Genomic DNA, 18,570 nt, shown 5'->3' on the forward strand with positions numbered 1-18,570 from the left:
GACTAATTTGCCAAAGAATGAAATCGATGGGGCGTACGTTTGAACCAAGACCCAAGGCCGAGCACCAGCTGAAGACCCTTGGCAACCTCCGAATCCACTTGTAGCACCATTCGGAATAGTCACCAAATGGTTGTGTTGGCAAAATACATCTATGAGCATGCCTGAAGACCACTGTGCACTATCTGACGACATCATTTTCCGTTTACAACACAGTAAAGTGTTTAACACACTAAGCGACCGTTAAAAAAAAACAAAAACAACAAGAGAGAAAACATGGAAGTACCCACCTATTTATTATTAGATATACGCGCCCATTGACTTTGGCATGGCTACGAGGTGAAAGATGGAGCACGAGGTAGCATGCGGTGGCGACGGGGAGACAGGTAGGAGAGAGAAAGAGCAGACTGTTAGAGAGGAAAGAAGTAGACCGTCTTGCAAGCTTTACGTCATCACGGACACTTTCATGCACGAAGACAAGTCAGGGCAGAAAGATTCAGGAGCAACGTGAAATTAGATGTATTCAGGAAAAATGCTGGAAGGTGGCAAGGTCCGGTCCGTTCTTCTCATTCCTCCCCATCTCACACACTTCGCTAAAAATCTGTAACCTTTCAATTCTCAGAGCAAATTTATCAAAGAAAATACAATCTAATAGATTAATTCTTGCTCCTTCCCCCGGATTAAAAAGAAATGAAATCCTACTAAGTAACTAAGTGATCCTGACTAAGTAATATTGTTTTCTATGTTTTCTAAGACTGAAGGTAGAAAAAAGCCATTTTGTTTCCATATGCATTAGAATACTTTCTTTTTTTTAAAAAAACATTTATTTATTTTTGAGACAGAGAGAGACAGAGCATGAACACGGGAGGGTCAGAGAGAGAGGGAGACACAGAATCTAAAACAGGCTCCAGGCTCTGAGCTGTCAGCACAGAGCCTGATGCGGGGCTCTAACTCACGGACCTCGAGATCATGACCTGAGCTGAGGTCGACGCTTAACCGACTGAGCCACCCAGGCGCCCCTAGAATACTTTCTAAAATGGAGCATGGAGGAATTGCAGGGATGGATATTAAATACCTAATGGATATCTAGTACCTTAGTATTAAGTATATATATTATAATAATTATGTTGTGATTCTGCTCTAATATTATATATTTTATCAATAGATAAGTGGAATAATATTCCTGAGAACACCTGCTTAGAAATAAAAATAGTTTTTTCTATTATTATGATATCACAAAACTTTTTCGTAATACTAACTTGATAATTCCATAAGGCTAACCACAATAGATTCTGCTTCAGTCACATGTGACATTTGCCTGTATGACCTATTTATGCACAAAAACACAGTTCGCACAAGTAGTGAACCAAATAGGAAAAGAACAGTTGGATATTTACAGAAACAACAGCAGTAGAATCAATGTAAGGAATATAATGGATTGATTATTCCCAATTCGTGGGCCATGGTGGGCGCAGAGAAGGCAAAGCGTGACTGTCCATCTCAACACTGTAAATATTTTTTTCTTCGTCAGTTTTATCCTAATATGGTCATTTATTAGGGCTCCAGGGACAAAAAATACTCTGAGGTGAAAACTATTAGTAAAGAAAATACCAGAATGGAAACAAGTTGCCTAAAAAGATGGGATATGTATCCTAGCTTCAAAGTTAAAATTTGGGGACCTTTATATTAAACTCTTGCAGGAAATCCCAAAGCACTGAACTTGAGTTTGAACCAAACTTTGAGCTCTTTAAGGTCCTAGACAACTCTTTTTTTTTGAGGAACTAAAAGTGAAATCCCATGTTCCTAACCTCTTTAGATAGCTGGCCTTATATACTCTCATCACTGTTTATGTTTTCTTGGAAAATTAACTGTTCAGGGCATTCTTAGGGCTAAACCATGGCCATGAAGATGACAAGCAATGACCTCAAATGGCTACAGACCATTTAGACCTTCTTTCCCCTCTTGCCATGACATGGAGGGTGAGGGCAGTGAATGGAGCAGCGGTGGCAACGGGGAGAAAACATCTTCATGTGAAACTGTAGTCTTTCCCCAGAATCTACATAATTAAATAATGCTCTATATGCTTCCAGGAAACTCTGAGGAACAAATTCAGTTTTCATGTACCCTAGGTGATTCTTTGGCTGGTACAATTTTTGCTGAGCTGCATTGTCTTCTGCAAAACTGTGGCCCTGAAAATCTCTTATCTTCCTGGAAAATTGTAACCTATATCTCTGTTTGATTGTGTGACATTAGACTCAAAGGCTTATGATAACAATAAGAACAATGGCGGGGCGCCTGGGTGGCTCAGTTGGTTAAGCGTCTGACTTCGGCTCAGGTCATGATCTCATGGTTCATGAGTTCAAGCCCCACGTCGGGCTCTGTGTTGACAGCTCAGAGCCGGGAGCCTGCTTCAGATTCTGTGTTTCCCTCTCTCTCTCTCTCTGCCCATCCCCCCCCAGCTGTGACTCTCTCTCTCTCTCTCTCTCTCAAAAATAAAATAAACATAAAAAAAAGCTCCTATATCCTGGAGAAACTTTGAACAGAAAATAAAGATTTGAGGGAAGAAAGGCATTTTGAAGAAAAAAAAATGGAAAGGTATCATTAGCTTTCACCAATAATTACATTTCTTTTACAAACATACAAACATGCCGACTAAAAGGCTTTTCTCAATTATTGACTATGATTTTTCGAACAGATGGTGAGGGTTTAGGGTTTATAATTAAATAAAGCAGGTTACCTTGCCAGAGTCAAATACCAAATACTAATTTTAGCCCCAGGTGTGCCAAGCAATGTCAAAAAGGTCATCAAAAAATACTTTTTCTAATTGTTGGTAAATCTTACTTTCCTAGACCAGCACTATGTTTGCAAGCTTTTTAACCTTAGAGTGACTTCTTCTGCTAACAAATTTGCCTATAAACAATCTCTCCTAGAGGGCTCCCAAACTTCTAATAACTACCTTATTTTTCCTAATGTTTGACTATCACTGAAGGCAGCCACTGACCCCATTCATACCCTCTTCCTGGCGGGCATTTGGAGGAGACAGGGTTTAGCTGAGTTCTTAATGATGGTGGCAAGACAGGGTAGGAAATAACAGCTGCTTGCTATCTCTGCATTCTACTGGTTGGTCATCTGGAGCGCACTCAGAATGAAAACGACATGTGAACTCAGATTCAGCAAAACGCGATACGGAAAACAAATGTGCTAAATACATAGATAAAGATTATAAAATGGTTTTCATCACCAAATAAAAGAGTTTTGGAGTTATCTGCAACTCCAGCCCTTACTATAGCAGAAAATGGAACGCTCGGTATTTCATCAACTGTGCGTGATGAAATACTACTCTAACTTCTTTTGACGTACTCATTTTTTCCCTTCAAGAAGAGTTCAGAGGGAAGCCAAAAAGGCTAAATGGGATTGTCAGCTGGCGTCTATGCTCCTTTCATACAGCCCTTTGCCCCCTTGGTTGCTTAACAAGTGTTTTTCCAGGAACTGAATGGTAAGGCTAAATCTGAAACAAAAGAGGAAAATCAGTGTGAACGTTCACTAGAAGAATGCTTGAAATTTCCCTGTGAGGGACCAGACTGAGAGATTTGTGATAAATCCATCACGGTTTCAACACACATGGGCAGGGAGAGAGATATCTCATCTGTTGCTTGTAAACACTTGATATTTATCGATGAGAAGACAACAGAGAGATGATCACAGCAATTACTGTCTTCACTTTATTCCCTTTCTTGTTATTCTCATCACTAGATTGGAGATCCTATCCTTCTTAGCTGAGGTTCTTTATTTCCAAAGCGGAAGGGAAAATCCTGCGCCTCACCTTTTGGTATGCTCTCACTTCCTTACTGGTTGTCAGCCCACGCTCTGAATCAGCCAGATTTCGTAAATGTTCTCAAAACACATCACCAGCCCAGACACGAAATATCCACTGCCACCTCTGAAGTGTTTGCATCTGCGCAGCTATTTTGAACCCACTCACATGATGGTGAAGATCACTTCGCATTAACCAGTCATGAGTCACCACCAATTGTTACAGAAAGTGTCATCAAATACTACACATTCCGCGCCCCCCCCCCCAGGTTGGTACTCAAGGGAAGTTCAAGGCTGAAACTCTACATTAGTTCTTGGCCTCTTGCAGGCCCCCCCCCCCCCAAGCTGAGGTGGGGAATCAAAGCCGCCCTGACCAGAGCAAGTGGCTCCTGCTTCCTGCTCGCGCTCACCTGTAGATGGCGCTGTCTTCCTTGCTGGGAATGGACTTCAGGTCCGTGAGCTCCAGGAACCGATCATGGAAGTAGTGGAGGTGTAAAATGCACACCAACAGAAAGGAGGTTGGGATGAAGATGCGAGTGAATAGTTCTGCTACGGTGAACTGTTTTAAGCCGAGATCCTCGAGCCTGTAAAACAAAACGACACGAAAAGCAAGAACTTTTCTTAGGCAATGAGGGCACTTTTTTTCCCCCCCATCATAAATTACATCAGTCTTCACTGTCTCAGTTATACCATTCCTTGAATTCCCCTCTCTCTTCCATGCGTTCCACTTTGGTTTCTGCTTCCACCAATCCAACGGACCCGCTCTTACATCGGGCGGTAACAACCTCAGTATCGCCAATCCAGAGTGGCTGCTTCTCTTTAATTCAGCTTCCAATCCTTCTTGAAACCGTCCTGGCCTTGGTGCCGCCACACTGTCATGGTTTTCCTCTTCTGTCGCTGTCTCCTCCTTTATTGGACCTCCAGATGTGAAACAGCCCCAAGCCTCGGTGCTGAGTCTCTTCTCCCGCTGATGTTTCCCTTAGGTAATGTACAAGTCCTGGGGATTTACACACCATCTTAACACCAATGATTCAAACGCACATTCAGAGTTCCGGCTTCTCCTGTGGATTCTTGTGCCCACATGTCTACCAGCAGGTTTTTTTTTTCCCCCCAGTTATTTCATATTTAGTGTTTTCCAAACGGTATTCTTGATTTCCCAGTTTTGCTTGGCCACGCTGCTCTCCACCCCGGCCCCCCACTCGAGTCTTCCTGGTAATAACTGTCTACCTTGTGCCAAATTCTGAACTACCTCTTCTAGATGAAACCACCATCGTTTCTCACAAGAACACTGCTGTTGCCGACTCACCCGCCTTATGGTTTCTACGCTTGCCTTCTGACAGCATTGTTCTTTTCAGCCAGTCAAGGGTTACTTAAAGACTTAAAAATTTCCCCAAGAATAAAATGCCAACACCACTGCCTACAGGCCATGCACATCCTGGGTGCCTGGCTCTATTCTGCACCTCTGCTTCCAGTCTCCCCCCTGCTCCTGGCAGGCGAGCCTTCCTCTGGTTCTTCATTTGTGCCGAATTCAGTCTTGCCTCAGGATCTTCACATTTGCTGCTGTCTTTGCCTGGGAAGCTTTTCCGCAACTCGGCTCCCAACTCACGCAGTTTTCTTAAGACAAGCCCTTTACGTGGAGTTTAAATGTCACCTTCTCAGGGAAGCCTGCCCTGATCACTCCATTTATAGTTCATATCCCCCACGGTTTACTACCTCAATCTGTCGTTGGTTTTCCTTCACACACTTGCCACAGTTAGCAATTAATTTATTTGCACATTAAGTAGGGCTTTTTTTTTGGTCTCCTCTACTAGAATATAAACTCTGTAGTGCTTAGACTCCATCTGTCTTGCTTCCTGTGTGTGTCCCGAGGCAGAGTCAGTGTCTGGCACATGGGAGGCATTTGATAAATATTTGCTGAATAAATGTTCAAGATGTGTTAGCCTAGCTACATGGCGATCCGTTCCCTTTCAGCTTTTCGCTTAGCCACCTCGGTATATGCATTCAGCCCTCTGCCCAATTCTGGTAACTAATTTCAGAAGTTTATAGCAGCAAATTAGAAAAAGACAGGGTACATGTACAGATATTTCACACATACATGAAAAAAAGATTTCATCATCATTACTCCATTAGCACTTACAGAAATTTCTTTTAAGTCTATTCATTTAATTTTAAGCCTATTCATTTAATTTTAGAGAGTGTGAGCAGGGGAGGGGTCGGGGGGGGGGAGAGAGAGAGAGAGAGAGAGAGAGAGAGAGAGAGAGAGAATCCCAAGTAGGCTCCATACTATCAGCACAGAGCCCGACCAGGGACTCGAACCCACAAACCGTGAGATCGTGACCTGAGCTGAAATCAAGAGTTGGACACCTAACTGACTGAGCCACCCAGGCGCCCCTGAAATTTTCTTCTACGGCATCGAGTGCTCCTTAGAATCTTAGCACCTGCTACTTAAATGAGAAGAGGCTGATGCTTTATATTATGAGCCTGTGAACCAACTGAGCCGCAGAACTGAACTTCCCTTTGGAAAGCAGAAGGCATGCCTGGTTAAGTACTAAGCAGGTGTTTCAGATGAAATGGCCATTAGAAAAAGTTATGGCATTAAAATGGGGCTGAAAATTCACTTTTCAGTCAATATTCATTGAGTATGTACTATGGGTGTCAGGCTCAGGGCTTGGCAGGGAGACCATAAAATGACTTGCTCTCCAGGAACTTACAGACCCTGACGACACCATGTTTTATTAAAACCTTCCACAAAAATGTTTGAACCACATGCATGCAAGTCTTCATCCTGTCTGTGGTTTCCACAGCTCATTTTACACCAAACTGCTTACTTTTCTTTTTTCAATCCTGTCATATTTTGCCACAGGCCTGGGAAGTTTTCAAACTGATATGTGTATATAAAGATAAGCACCAGCATAGTGTAAATAACCACAGACATCCAAAAATATTTTAGGATTCGCCTCCACCATTCGTAGTGCACCTGTGAATCAGATGTTGAAAAACAAAGAAGAAAAGAAGAATTCGTTATTAAAAAAAAAAAGCAAATTAAAAAAAAATCTCATTTATTCCAGTATGACAGGTGGTGATATTTACAAATACTAAAAAATCAAATCTAATTCATTTTTTTTATTTTTGAACCTCTGTTCCTCATAGAGTTGGTTGGATCTGGATTGGAATCTCAGGACTACAAGACTTGCTACCTAGGTCCTTGGGGGAGTCGCCAGACCACACTGAGCTTTAGTTTCTTACTCCCTAAGTGCCTATTTGGAGTGCTGTTAAGAGGGAGAAATCAGAATATTTATAAGGCTCTTGGCACGGTACCTAGTTTATAAAAGGCATTCAAGCATTAGTATGGAAGATGTTGCCATCACGGCAGTTATCACTGAGAGAAAATTGTGCCAATTTTGAAATTCTAGGTGGTACTATATGAGAAAAATGTGAAGCCAGTAAAGAGAGGTTTACCACCTCTTTACCAAAAGCCTGTGTATTTCCATCTGAGAACATCTACCCTGATTTTTTTTTTAAGTAGGCTTCATACTCACTGTGGAACCCAATGTGGGGCTTGAACTCACCACCCTGAGATCAAGATCTGAACTGAGATCAAGAGTCAGATGCTCAACCAACTGAGCCACCTAGGTGCCTCCCTACCCTGAATTTCAAAGATATTTCAAAATTTTTATCAATTTCGGTTGAGCGATTTTAATCTCTATCAGTGAATTCTTCTTGCTTATTTCAGTTGCTTTATTTGCTTGGCTGCCTGCAAGATTAGTGTACTGTTGCACGTGTTTTTCTTTTTTTTTTCTTTTAGAGAGAGCGAGAGAGAGACACAGTGTGAGTGTGGGAGAGAGGCAGAGGAAGAGAGAGAGAATCTCAAGCAGGCTCCACGCTTAGTGCAGAGCTTGATGCGGGGCTCGATCTCATGCCCCTGGAATCACAGCCTGAGCTGAAACCAAGAGACAGACACTCAACTGACTCAGCCACCCAGATGGTCCTATGGCACCTGTTTTTATCACTGAGTTAAAATTTCTCTAGAAGTTAAGACTGAATTTGTGGAGAGGCTAATTGTTTTAGTAGAATCTTTTATATATTCTAATTAATAAAATATTAAAATAGTTGATACAACATGCATATATGTTTACATACACAGTTTTCTGATTCTAAACTCTGAAGAATAAGTGAACTGAGAATCAACCAGTACTTTAGATTTTCCAGCCACTGTTCTTAAACTATTATTCAAAAATTAATTTAATTATACAGGCTTTTTTTTTTTTCCAAGAATTTTTGAAAAACTCATGAATATTTTTTTACTTTTTAGGAACCCCAAATTTTAAAACAATGAACAAGCTGAAGATAGTCATTTCCCATTTTAGGCCTTCTTAATATGTAATGTTTGAATCACATTGATCACTTTATATAATAGGTTCACGGCATTATATTAATTTAGGATCTTGTCAAAGGAAGCTCACATATATTTCTGGGGCTGCCACAAGGATCGGAAAAATAGAAGACAATCATTTACCTACCTGATACAAGGCCACACAGAACAGAAACAGCACCATGTAGATGATTTTGTACATCACAATTTTACCCTCGAAGCTGACGAAGAAGAACATTCCTCCACACACGTAGATCCAATACTTGATGAACATGGCCACCACCAAATTGCCCAGCACTTTCATGATGTCCTGGTTGTCATCTTCTTCCATTTCTTCTTCTTCTTCTTTCCTTCTCTCTTGCTTTTCTTCCTTTGCTTCCTCTCCCTCCTTCTCCTCAGCCTCTCCTTCCATTTGTAGCTCTTGCTCATCATCTTTAAAACAGAAGATTTTGCTGTTACATTTAGCTGGTTCCCTGCCCGGAGCCACACTCTGACTGGGTGTCATATGTGGGACTTAGAAGCACATGGTTTTATGTGTTACTCTATGATTTGAATGATTTCAGACTGTTCTAGTAAACAAGGCAGCATTTATGACTAATCATAATCAATTTTCATAGCCTTTGTGAAATATAATTTCAAAGAAATAAACCTGGTAATACTTTATGCTAATCTGTTTATAACACCTAATTTGATTTCCGACATCCAAGGACAGATTTAAGAATGGCAGAATCTAGGGGCATCTGAGTGGTTCAGTCGGTTGAGCATCTGACTTCGGCTTAGGTCATGATCTCACTCCAATTCATGAGTTGGAGCCCTGGGCTGGGCTTTGTGCTGACAATGTCAAGACTGCTTCGGATTCTGTTTCCCTCTCTCTCTGCCCCTCTCCCACTTGGGCTCTCCTTTTCTCTAAAATAATTAAAAACAATAAATTAAAAAAAAGAAGAACTGCAAGATCTAGAAAAGTAACTACAGTGGTCCCCCCTCCCCAACTCTGTTCCATGGTTTCACTTTCCACCATTTCAGTTACCCGAGGTCAACCACAGCCCAGAAGCAGATGATGCACCTCCTGACGTATCATCAGCAGGACAATACTAGCCTAATGCCATGTCACATGCCTACGTCATTCACCTCTGTCTCATCACATTAGTATTGTATCATCTCACGACATCACCAAAAGGGTGAGTACAGCATAAGATATTTCGAGAGAGAGACCACATTCACATAACTTTTATTACCCTTTCTTACTATAATTGTCCTATCTTATTAGTCGTCCATGTCTTACTGTGCTTAATTTATAAATTAAACTTTATCATAGGTATGTGTGCGTAGGAAACGGCCTATTTAGGGTTCAGTACTATCCACAGTGTCAGGCATCCACTGGGGTCTTGGAACATGGTCTCTGTGAGTAAGGGGTCCCCTGTACATAACAACACAAACCCAAACTAGTATATCAATTTCTAGTTCTGATTGTTTCACGGCTCGAAAAGTGTGACCATGGATAACCATTTAACTTCTCTGAACCTGTTTCTTCTTCCCTTAAGTGGGAATCCATTTTGTGAGGATCAAACGACAGCACATTTTCTAAAGCTCCTTGTGGGCTCATAGTGTTGTCTACTGCTCCAGGTTAATGTTTGGCTTTTATCTGGTCTGAAGCACAGAGGCTTTCTGATGCGTTTTGGGTGCTCTTTCTCTGTAATTCAGCGGAGCACGAAAATCTCTGGTCACGCTAATTTACCTTTTCCTTCATTTTCCTGACTTCTGATTTTGACCTCAGATAAAAGAGATTCCTTTTCTTGAAGAGCTTTTTGCTCCGTGAGGTGCTGCCTCAGCAGTAGCCAAAAAGTAATGGTGAAAAGTATCTGAAAGCAGAGAATGAGCAAAACGAGAATTAAGCCACCGTCCCAAGCATACATGCATTTCAGCATATACAACAGTTTGCCCACTTCTCAGTGGGAACACAATAAATAAGCCTTTCTATCTGACACAGAGTCGGGCACCCACTTGCTTTCACCTGAAAGTCACTGGCTTTTAAATCCCCTTTGCTGAAGACACGAGCAAGCGTGTCGAGGGCCAGGAGTCCATTCGGCAGTGTGCACAGGCCCAGGGGGAGATGTCTGGACAGTCCAAACCGCTTCCATCTGGGCTGGAAATCAGCTTTGGCAATTGGTCTCCCTGGAGACCAGTCCTCGATAGGACCACTCCCTAGTCCTCGATTTCCTGTCCTGATGGTGACATCAGCACAATTGTAAGAGGAAGGAAGACATGTTTCTTCCACAATACTCCTGGACTCTGCAGTGTTCCTTGTTATGAAGAATTCCACAGATGGGAAAATGTACATTGCATCCTGGAGAACAGAGCCCTTTAACATCCCATTCAGCTCCTAGAGCTGAAGGAAGAATTGTTCTAAGTGTCCATGCTTGCACATTAATATTTTATGGAGGGCTAGGAAAAAAATAGCTGACGCTTTAGGGAAGCTCCGTTCTTCAGAGAATATGGGACCTGGCACAGAGCAGTTTCTTTTCTTGTACTAGCTTCATTGAAATGTAATTTACATGCCATACAATTCACCCATTTAGAATGTGCAACTGAGTGGTTTTTAGTAAATTCACGGAGTTGTGCAACCATCACCGCGATCCATTGTAGGATATTTTCATCGCCCCAAAAGAAGACCCATGGCAGTCACCCCGTCCCTCCCCACCTCAGCCCTAGCCAACCATCAATTTACTTCCTGTATCCAAAATCTATACTTTCAGGGATCATTTCTATAGTTCGTTACTTCCTGTCTCCATACACTTCCTAATCCGGGCATCTTATATAAATGGAATTAATAATAAGCATTCTTCTATAAGTGGCTTCTTTTATTTCGCATGATGTTTTCAAGGCATATTCATGTTGTAGCCTGTATTGGTACCTCATTTCTCTTTATTACTGAATAATAGTCCATTGTGTGGATGGATAGACAACATTTTATTTCTCAGTTGATGGGCAGTTAGGTGTTGCCCGCTTGGGGGCTATTAAGAATAACACTGCCATGACATTCAGGTGCAAGTTTTTGTGTGGACATAGGCTTTTGGTTCTCTTGGGTATAATATCTAGGAGTGGAATTGCTAGGTCTTATGGTAATTCTATGTTTAACCTATTGAGGAACTGAGAGACTGTTTTCCAAAATGGCTGCAGCATTTTATATGCTCCCCCTCCTTCAGTGGTGTATGGGGCTTCAGTTTCTCTATTTCCTTGTTAATACTTATCATTGTCTGCTTTTTTTTTTTATTCTAGCCTTCCTGGTGTGTGACGTAGTATCTCATTGTGGTTTATAGTAGGATTTTAATAAATATTTGCCAAAGAAATGAAAACATAAATCGGCAAATGAATGGGTCCTTTTTTACTTTGACTAACTGCCCACTTAACTATCCCTAAATATCCACTTTTCATTTGCCTTCAACATAAACCAATCCCAGGAAGTCCTGGACAACATGTTTAGGGCCTGAGAAAGTCAAGGACCATTTCAAGAACTGTAGTCAAGAACACTTCTGGAAGTCACAAGCCATTGAACTGTAACTGCAATTTGGGAAAGAAGTCTGTTTCTCGAATGCATATGTGTAACAGTCTAGGGATACTTGAGGGCAGGTGGGCCATTTTTCCTAGGTGAGTTACAGGACAGGCTTGGAAGGCACGGTTGACGGATGTGGAAGACATTTTAGCAGCTGATAGATACTATGAGGTAGCTGAGTCTGGCTCCCCCAAAGTGGTCAGACTTCTGAGGATCCAGGCCATATTCTTTCTTTCTCTCGATTTCCATGATCCACTCAGTACTTTGAAAACACTGTGTTTAATAATGTGCTCTGACATATGTCACCGTGATAGAGATTTTATGATCTTGGGTTATGTTTTTTTATTTTTTTTTATTTTTTTCAACGTTTATTTATTTTTGGGACAGAGAGAGACAGAGCATGAACGGGGGAGGGGCAGAGAGAGAGGGAGACACAGAATCGGAAACAGGCTCCAGGCTCTGAGCCATCAGCCCAGAGCCTGACGCGGGGCTCGAACTCCCGGACCGCGAGATCGTGACCTGGCTGAAGTCGGACGCTTAACCGACTGCGCCACCCAGGCGCCCCAAGGTTATGTTTTTATCTATGACAAAACTTGTTTTCTTTTTAGCTCCTGAGTACATTAAAATATAAATGCAGACCCTGCTTTCCCCAGAATAACACTGCCTTTTTTCTTACAAGTAATAAATTTATTTCCCCCAAATGTCCCCCCATCCCAAGGACTGTTGATTTAAAAAATTTTAATATTTATTATTTTGAGAGAGAGGAGAGTGCAAGTGGGAGAGGGGCCTAGAGAGAGAGAGAGAGAGAGACAGAGAAAGAGAGAGAGAAGATCCAAAGCAGGCTCTGTGCTGACAGCAGAGAGCCTGACACAGGGCTCGAACCCACAAACCCTGAGATCGTGACCTGAGCCAAAGTCAGACACTCAACTGACTGAGCCATCCAGGTGCCCCCCAAGAGCTATTGATTTTGGGCAAGAAGTAGTTCAGCCAGTTAGGTGGCATACATTTTCAGATGCCTCCCCAATATTCTGAGCCAGGATGACACAGATTTGCACAGTCACAAGATGAGATTTCAAATTTCTCTTATTAAAAAAAAAAGACGAACGTATCAGTTGTGTGTGTGTGTGTGTGTGTGTGTGTGTGTGTTTAAGAGGAAGTCCAGGGAAGGAGAGAATGAGAGGGAAGAGTGGGAGGCAGAAGTGACCTGTGAATGGGAATACGCTGTGGGACTGTCATCGTGGAGTGGGGTTTGAGAGAGAAAGTGGAGTAGGGTGGGCATGGGAGTTTTATATGAATGAATGAATCAATAAATGAACTGGCCATGGTCCATGAACACAGGGGATTATGATCTAACTTCTAACTCTTTAGAATTCACCTGTTAGGAGTTTCTCCCTTACCCCAATAGCCTTCACCCAAAAATCTGTTATGAGAACCAATCTTTGGTGTCTCCTAACACCCTGTTGATGCCTGGTTGCTTTGGCTATGGGCTGTCTGGTGTCTGGTAACCTGTAAAAAAGGTGGTTGCTCTCAGGAACGGTGGATTTCATGCAATGTAAATTAATGTCCCTCTAGGCAGAAACTAATTCTCTGCCTAGAGGAGAAAGATTTCAAGGCTCATGGAGTAATTACATGAATTACCCAGGACTGCTTTCACCGTCTTACTGCAAAGTCATCGACACAAATGGAATGTGTTTAGAGTCTGCCAGTGGTCACAAAACAAAGTTTGGGGCAATTTATAATCTTCTGAAGTGAAAACTATTAAAATGGGGCATGAAAATAATGAGTAGTGACAGATCATGAGCTTTCTCACTACAAATGAAGGCACATCATGTAATCCACAGAAAGAAAAAAATAAGTGTCCTATTTAATTTTTGCTGCTATAGTGTTTTTAAGACATAATTGAAGAAAAAAGGTTTTTATGAATAATCGGTGATTATCTGTAATAGCAATGTGTTCAGCCTGCTTTGCAAACTGAGATCAAAGTCTCCTAACCCTTTGATACATTTTACACTGTATTTTCCTGTTTCCCCCTCTAATTTCTACCACACTGTAATTGACATTAAAATGTAACAGCCTATATTTTTCCTTCCAGTGGAAAGCACTGTTATTTTAAATAAAATCTAAAAGCATGGTGTAATATTTATTCACATTTAAATTATAGAGACCTCTAAGGAATATGAGTTATTTCTTAGAGCTTTTAACGTACTCATTTTTGTAAAGCACTGAATATTTGGAACCTACCTTTGTAAGTCTGTGCCTGGATATGCTTATTATGATTATTGTGGATTGGTTTCAATGTTTTGTTTTCTTATTTTCCCATTCACTTACCTTTGAGGCAAGTTCTCCTGGCTCTTTCTTTTCTAAAAATCCTGGGACCTTTTTAATTTCAGGAAGTTCAAAACTCCATATATACTGTAATATCAGCAACAGATTTCCATAGACGACCATGAAAGGAGAGCTGATCATGGCATATTTTCTTCTGTTGCGAATCATCCAAAGGGTGCATGACCAAATCAACAACACAAAAGTCAACCAGCTGTGATAGGTGATGCTCCAAGCCTTGAGGGTGAAAGGAAGAGGAAACACAATGATGGTCACTACACTGTATAGTCCCCCGCTCTGGTACGTTAACAGTTATCTAAAAGGAGGGGCATTTAGGTGGCTCAGTCAGTTAAGCGTCAGCCTTCTGTTCAGGTCGTGATCTCACGGTTTGCGGGTTCGAGCCCCATGTTGGGCTCTGTGCTGACAGCTCAGAGCCTGGAGCCTGCTTCAGATTCTGTGTCTCCCTCTCTCTCTCTCTCTCTCTCTCTCTCTGCCCCTCCCCCCTCATGCACTGTCTCTCTCTCTTTCTCAAAAATGAATAAATGTTAAAAAAAATTAAAAAAAAAGTTATCTAAAAGGAAAAAGTCAATAATATTCAAACTTAGGAGAGGAGACAGTGGTGAAATCATGGAGAGATACCCCAACCTGGGGCATAGGGAGAGAACTGAAGAGAAAGACTGATCTTGCTGAGAAGAGCATTATTTTTTAACTTCCTGCAGGGAACAGAGCCAACGGCAAATGTATGGCGGGTCTTCCTTCTAAATATTTTTCACTTTAGGTACAAAGATACAAAGGTACACCCTACTTTGCAGTATTAAAAGCAACTGTAAGTGATCTATCCCTTCTTTTTCCAAACTAGACTGGAGAGTTATTTAAGAGTGCCAAGGAAACGTGGCCATAAAAATTTCCTCATATTATTTCCTCTCGGCAATTTGCAAGTTTGTCCTATAGGAGAGCTAGCTTTTTAAGTGGTGAACTTACTTAAAATTTATTTAAAATTGTTGGTTGAAACACATGATAAACATAAACTGGAAATTAAAGTTGCTTTTATTGAAATTAGGTGAGTGACTGCTAACTATTAGCAAGTCTGAATTATTTTCATGAAAATATTATTTCTTGGAAATACTGTTTATCAAAGGTTAGGTAGGTAACAGTTAATGCACTTGCATTAAGTAGTGTATTTAATTCATTTATCCCGGTACGAAATACAGATGTAATGGCCATTCGTTTGGGTGTGACCCAGGAAAATCATCTCCGCAGATATTACAATTCCAGCAAGTCTGTTCCCCTGCACCCTATTCTTGGGAAGGTGGGGGTGGAAGAAGAAGAAAAACAAGTTATGAGGATTTTTTTAAACCTCTTTCCTGTGTAGTGCCTAAGTGACATATGACTTTATGTTGTGGTATTTGGGATGCTTCTGCATTATGTTCAGTTTCCAGATTGTCTGACAGTTTACTGTATTCCGACTTTATATTTTTGAATAAATACAAGTACCATTCTAATAGACTTGGCTCCTCAGGACTACTTTTTCTGTCTGTGATTAAAAGTCTGTCACATGGGACACTTCCATGGAAGGCAGGCTCTTTTAAAACATTAATATGATGGCTCCGTTAAAACAATGAATATGGCACCAGACAGGGGCATGTCTTTAATGAAGGATCTGCTCTCTTAAGTTGTTTTTACAATAGATTCTTTTTTATACTAAGTAGCAAAATGTGCAATCAAGGTTTTTGGGGTTCCTTTTTAAGCTCTATTGCTTTACAAAAAAAAAAAAAAAGACCAGACTTGTTTTTAGAAAGAGAGAAGAAAGGAATATACTCTTTTGAGTTCTGAATCAGAATTGTAAGTTGCATTTACATTTAATAGTTTGAATTTGGAATTTTGCTACAGTTTAGAGGATGACATGTCGAAAATGCCAGAAAGCACCCAAGAGCACAGAATTTACATTAAAGAAGAGTTTGCAATCACCTAACGAGCTATCTTTCATTTCTTTTAGCACAGAGCCTGCCACAGGGTTCAAACCCACGGACCGTGAGGTTGGGTGCCCAACCAACTGAGCCACCCAGGCACCCCTGAGCCATCTTTCATTTCAAGGAGCTTTCTTTCTGCCACCCCTCTCTCAGATGTACCGCTGTCCTTACTAGAAGCTGAAGTTGATTGGACACACAGGTTGGTTCATTTGGTTCATCTTGAGGGGAGGCCTGGAGAAACCGGGTTCAGGCATTTCCCGCCCCCCCCTCAGAGGTATAGAATATCTTCATTCTATTATCATTAAAGGTGTTCATGGGATCTCACCATTGACTACAAAATGTAGAAGAGTCTTGTGTTAGGTAAGTGTTAGGTGTCTCAAAAATAAATCAGATTTCCCATAAAAGTTTGTTTTTAGGAAGGGGACAAGTTAGACTTTCTTATAGCCCCTCTCTCTAGGCCAAAGGATGATGGTGATGATGATGATAATGAGGATGAGGATGAGGATGAGGATTTCTGAAACTGTGATGCTGGGGATGGAAGATGTACCTAGAAGTGAGTACAAACATGCATCAACTGAGCACTGAAAATCGGAAAAGCTCTTGGGAACTCTGGCTGCTGGATGTTCATATCAGTAAAAATTTATTGCAGCTAAGATGGACTACAGTTTCACTGAAATTTAAGATAAGATGTGAATGTAATTCTCCCATGTGAAGAAAATAAAAGCAGTTTATGGACAATCTTGAACACCTTCAGCGTCACATAGAAAAACTACCCAATAGATCCTTTTAAACTGGCAAAACAGGCAACCGTCTCACTTGTAAGGCTAATTTGAGAGAAATGCATTAATATTTAAAAGGAGGTTAAATAGAACAGAACCTGACTTAAAAAAATTTTTTTTAATGTTTTTGTTTATTTTTGAGACCGGGAGAGACAGAGCATGAGCAGGGGAGGGGCAGAGAGAGAGGGAGACACAGAATCCAAAGCAGGCTCCAGGCTCTGAGCTGTCAGCACTGAGCCTGACACGGGGCTTGAACTCATGGACTGTGAGATCATGACCTGAGCTTAAGTTGGACGCTTAACCGACTGAGCTACCCAGGCGTCCCAGAACCTGATTTTTTTAATGTTTATTTATTTATTTGAGAGAGAGAGTATGCAAGCAAGCAGGGGAGGGGCAGAAAGAGAGGGGGACAGAGGATCCGAAGCAGGCTCTACTCTGACAGCAGAGAGTCTGACGTGGGGCTTGAACTCACAAACTGGGAGATCATGACATGAACCGAAGTCAGACACTCAACTGACTGAGCCACCCATGTGCCCCAAAACCTGATTTTTGAAATCTGTAGTATAAAGATGCTGGGAAAAATAAATACCCAACCCTTCTCTGCCAAGATATTGGAACGATTAGGTATTTGTGCCAGTCACGAGAGGATGGTGGGGCATTTCTTGAGCATGCCACTGTCCCATTTCATACATACCATCATGGCAATAAGGGCACAGATGTAACTTTGTTTCATAATAAACTGGAACACAGAGACCATGGCATGAACTTTAACACTTCGTTTCTCCTCATGGCTCCTTTCCTCCTCAAAGTCTTCCTTCTCCTCCCCTTCTTCCTCTTTCTTTTCTAGATGGAGAAAAAAATTATGTAACTATTTATGCTAATATGTGAATTCTGGATAAGGGTCCCAACTGCTGCACCACATATATGGTTTTAACAGAGACTTTTATTTAAGACTTCAGAGATTCTTTCCAACTGACAAAGCCCTTCAAATTCAAACAGAATGGCCTGGCCAGCGTAATGGAACCCAGCACTCAGAAATCCCGGAAAGAAAATTTCAATTTGAGAGGAATGGAAAGCAGCCTCAAAGATGGTCCCTAATAATCTCTACCTCCTGGTCTTCATGCCCTTGTGTAGTCCTTGTCCCTTGAGTGTGGGTGGGACCTTTGATGAGCTTCTAAAAAGTAGGAGGGATGGAATATGACTTCTAGGATTAAGTTTAAAAAGACTATGGCCTTGCCTTAGGCACCTGGGCACTTTCTCTCATTTCTCATTCATTCTGAGAGAAGCCAGCTGCCATGTTGTACACTGCCCTAAGAAGAGGCCCGGGTGACCGGGAACTGGTGCCTCTGGCCAGCAGTCAGCAAGAACTTGAGGTCAGTCAACAACTACATGGGTAGATGTGAAAGTAGATTCTCCTCAGGTGAGCCTTCAGATGAGACCACAGCCCGAGCCAGCAGCTTATCTACAACATTATCAGAGACCTTGAGTCAGAGAAGCCCATCCTAGTCACACCCGATTCCTGCCCTACAGCAACTATGACACTAAACATTTTAAGCCCTTAGGTTTGGCCATAATTTGTTATTCAGCAATAGATAATTAATACAAGCAGTATCTAGAGTATGGATAGAATGAAGGTGCAGAAAACCAACCAGCCAGCCAACCAACCATCCAACCACGTTGCCAGCGTGAGCTCAGTGGCCCATGGTTTCCTAGGTTATGCCAAGGCAGAAAAGTCACACTAAGGATGAAAGATCATCTTAAAAAGCA

General features: G+C 41.6%; 1 protein-coding gene across 2 annotated transcripts in view; it reads right to left on the reverse strand.

Moving 5' to 3' along the window:
* Positions 1-18,570, reverse strand: part of PIEZO2 (piezo type mechanosensitive ion channel component 2) — a 470,115-nt gene that overhangs the window by 102,672 nt on the left and 348,873 nt on the right. The window contains exons 12-18 of one of the 2 annotated variants that reach the window (XM_047090353.1): positions 17,498-17,646; positions 14,061-14,291; positions 9,918-10,041; positions 8,331-8,614; positions 6,639-6,787; positions 4,221-4,394; positions 288-329 (exon numbers count right to left, since the gene is read on the reverse strand). In XM_047090353.1, the coding sequence (XP_046946309.1) occupies positions 288-329; positions 4,221-4,394; positions 6,639-6,787; positions 8,331-8,614; positions 9,918-10,041; positions 14,061-14,291; positions 17,498-17,646 (1,153 nt within the window). The remainder of the gene's footprint in view (positions 1-287; positions 330-4,220; positions 4,395-6,638; positions 6,788-8,330; positions 8,615-9,917; positions 10,042-14,060; positions 14,292-17,497; positions 17,647-18,570) is intronic. The other variant, XM_047090354.1, reaches the window with a different exon arrangement.

This window comes from Lynx rufus, unplaced genomic scaffold (genome assembly GCF_022079265.1).
Source record: "Lynx rufus isolate CCGP_SWC_20201006 ecotype Redwood Valley unplaced genomic scaffold, mLynRuf1.p SCAF_29, whole genome shotgun sequence".
Classification (NCBI taxonomy): domain Eukaryota; kingdom Metazoa; phylum Chordata; class Mammalia; order Carnivora; family Felidae; genus Lynx; species Lynx rufus.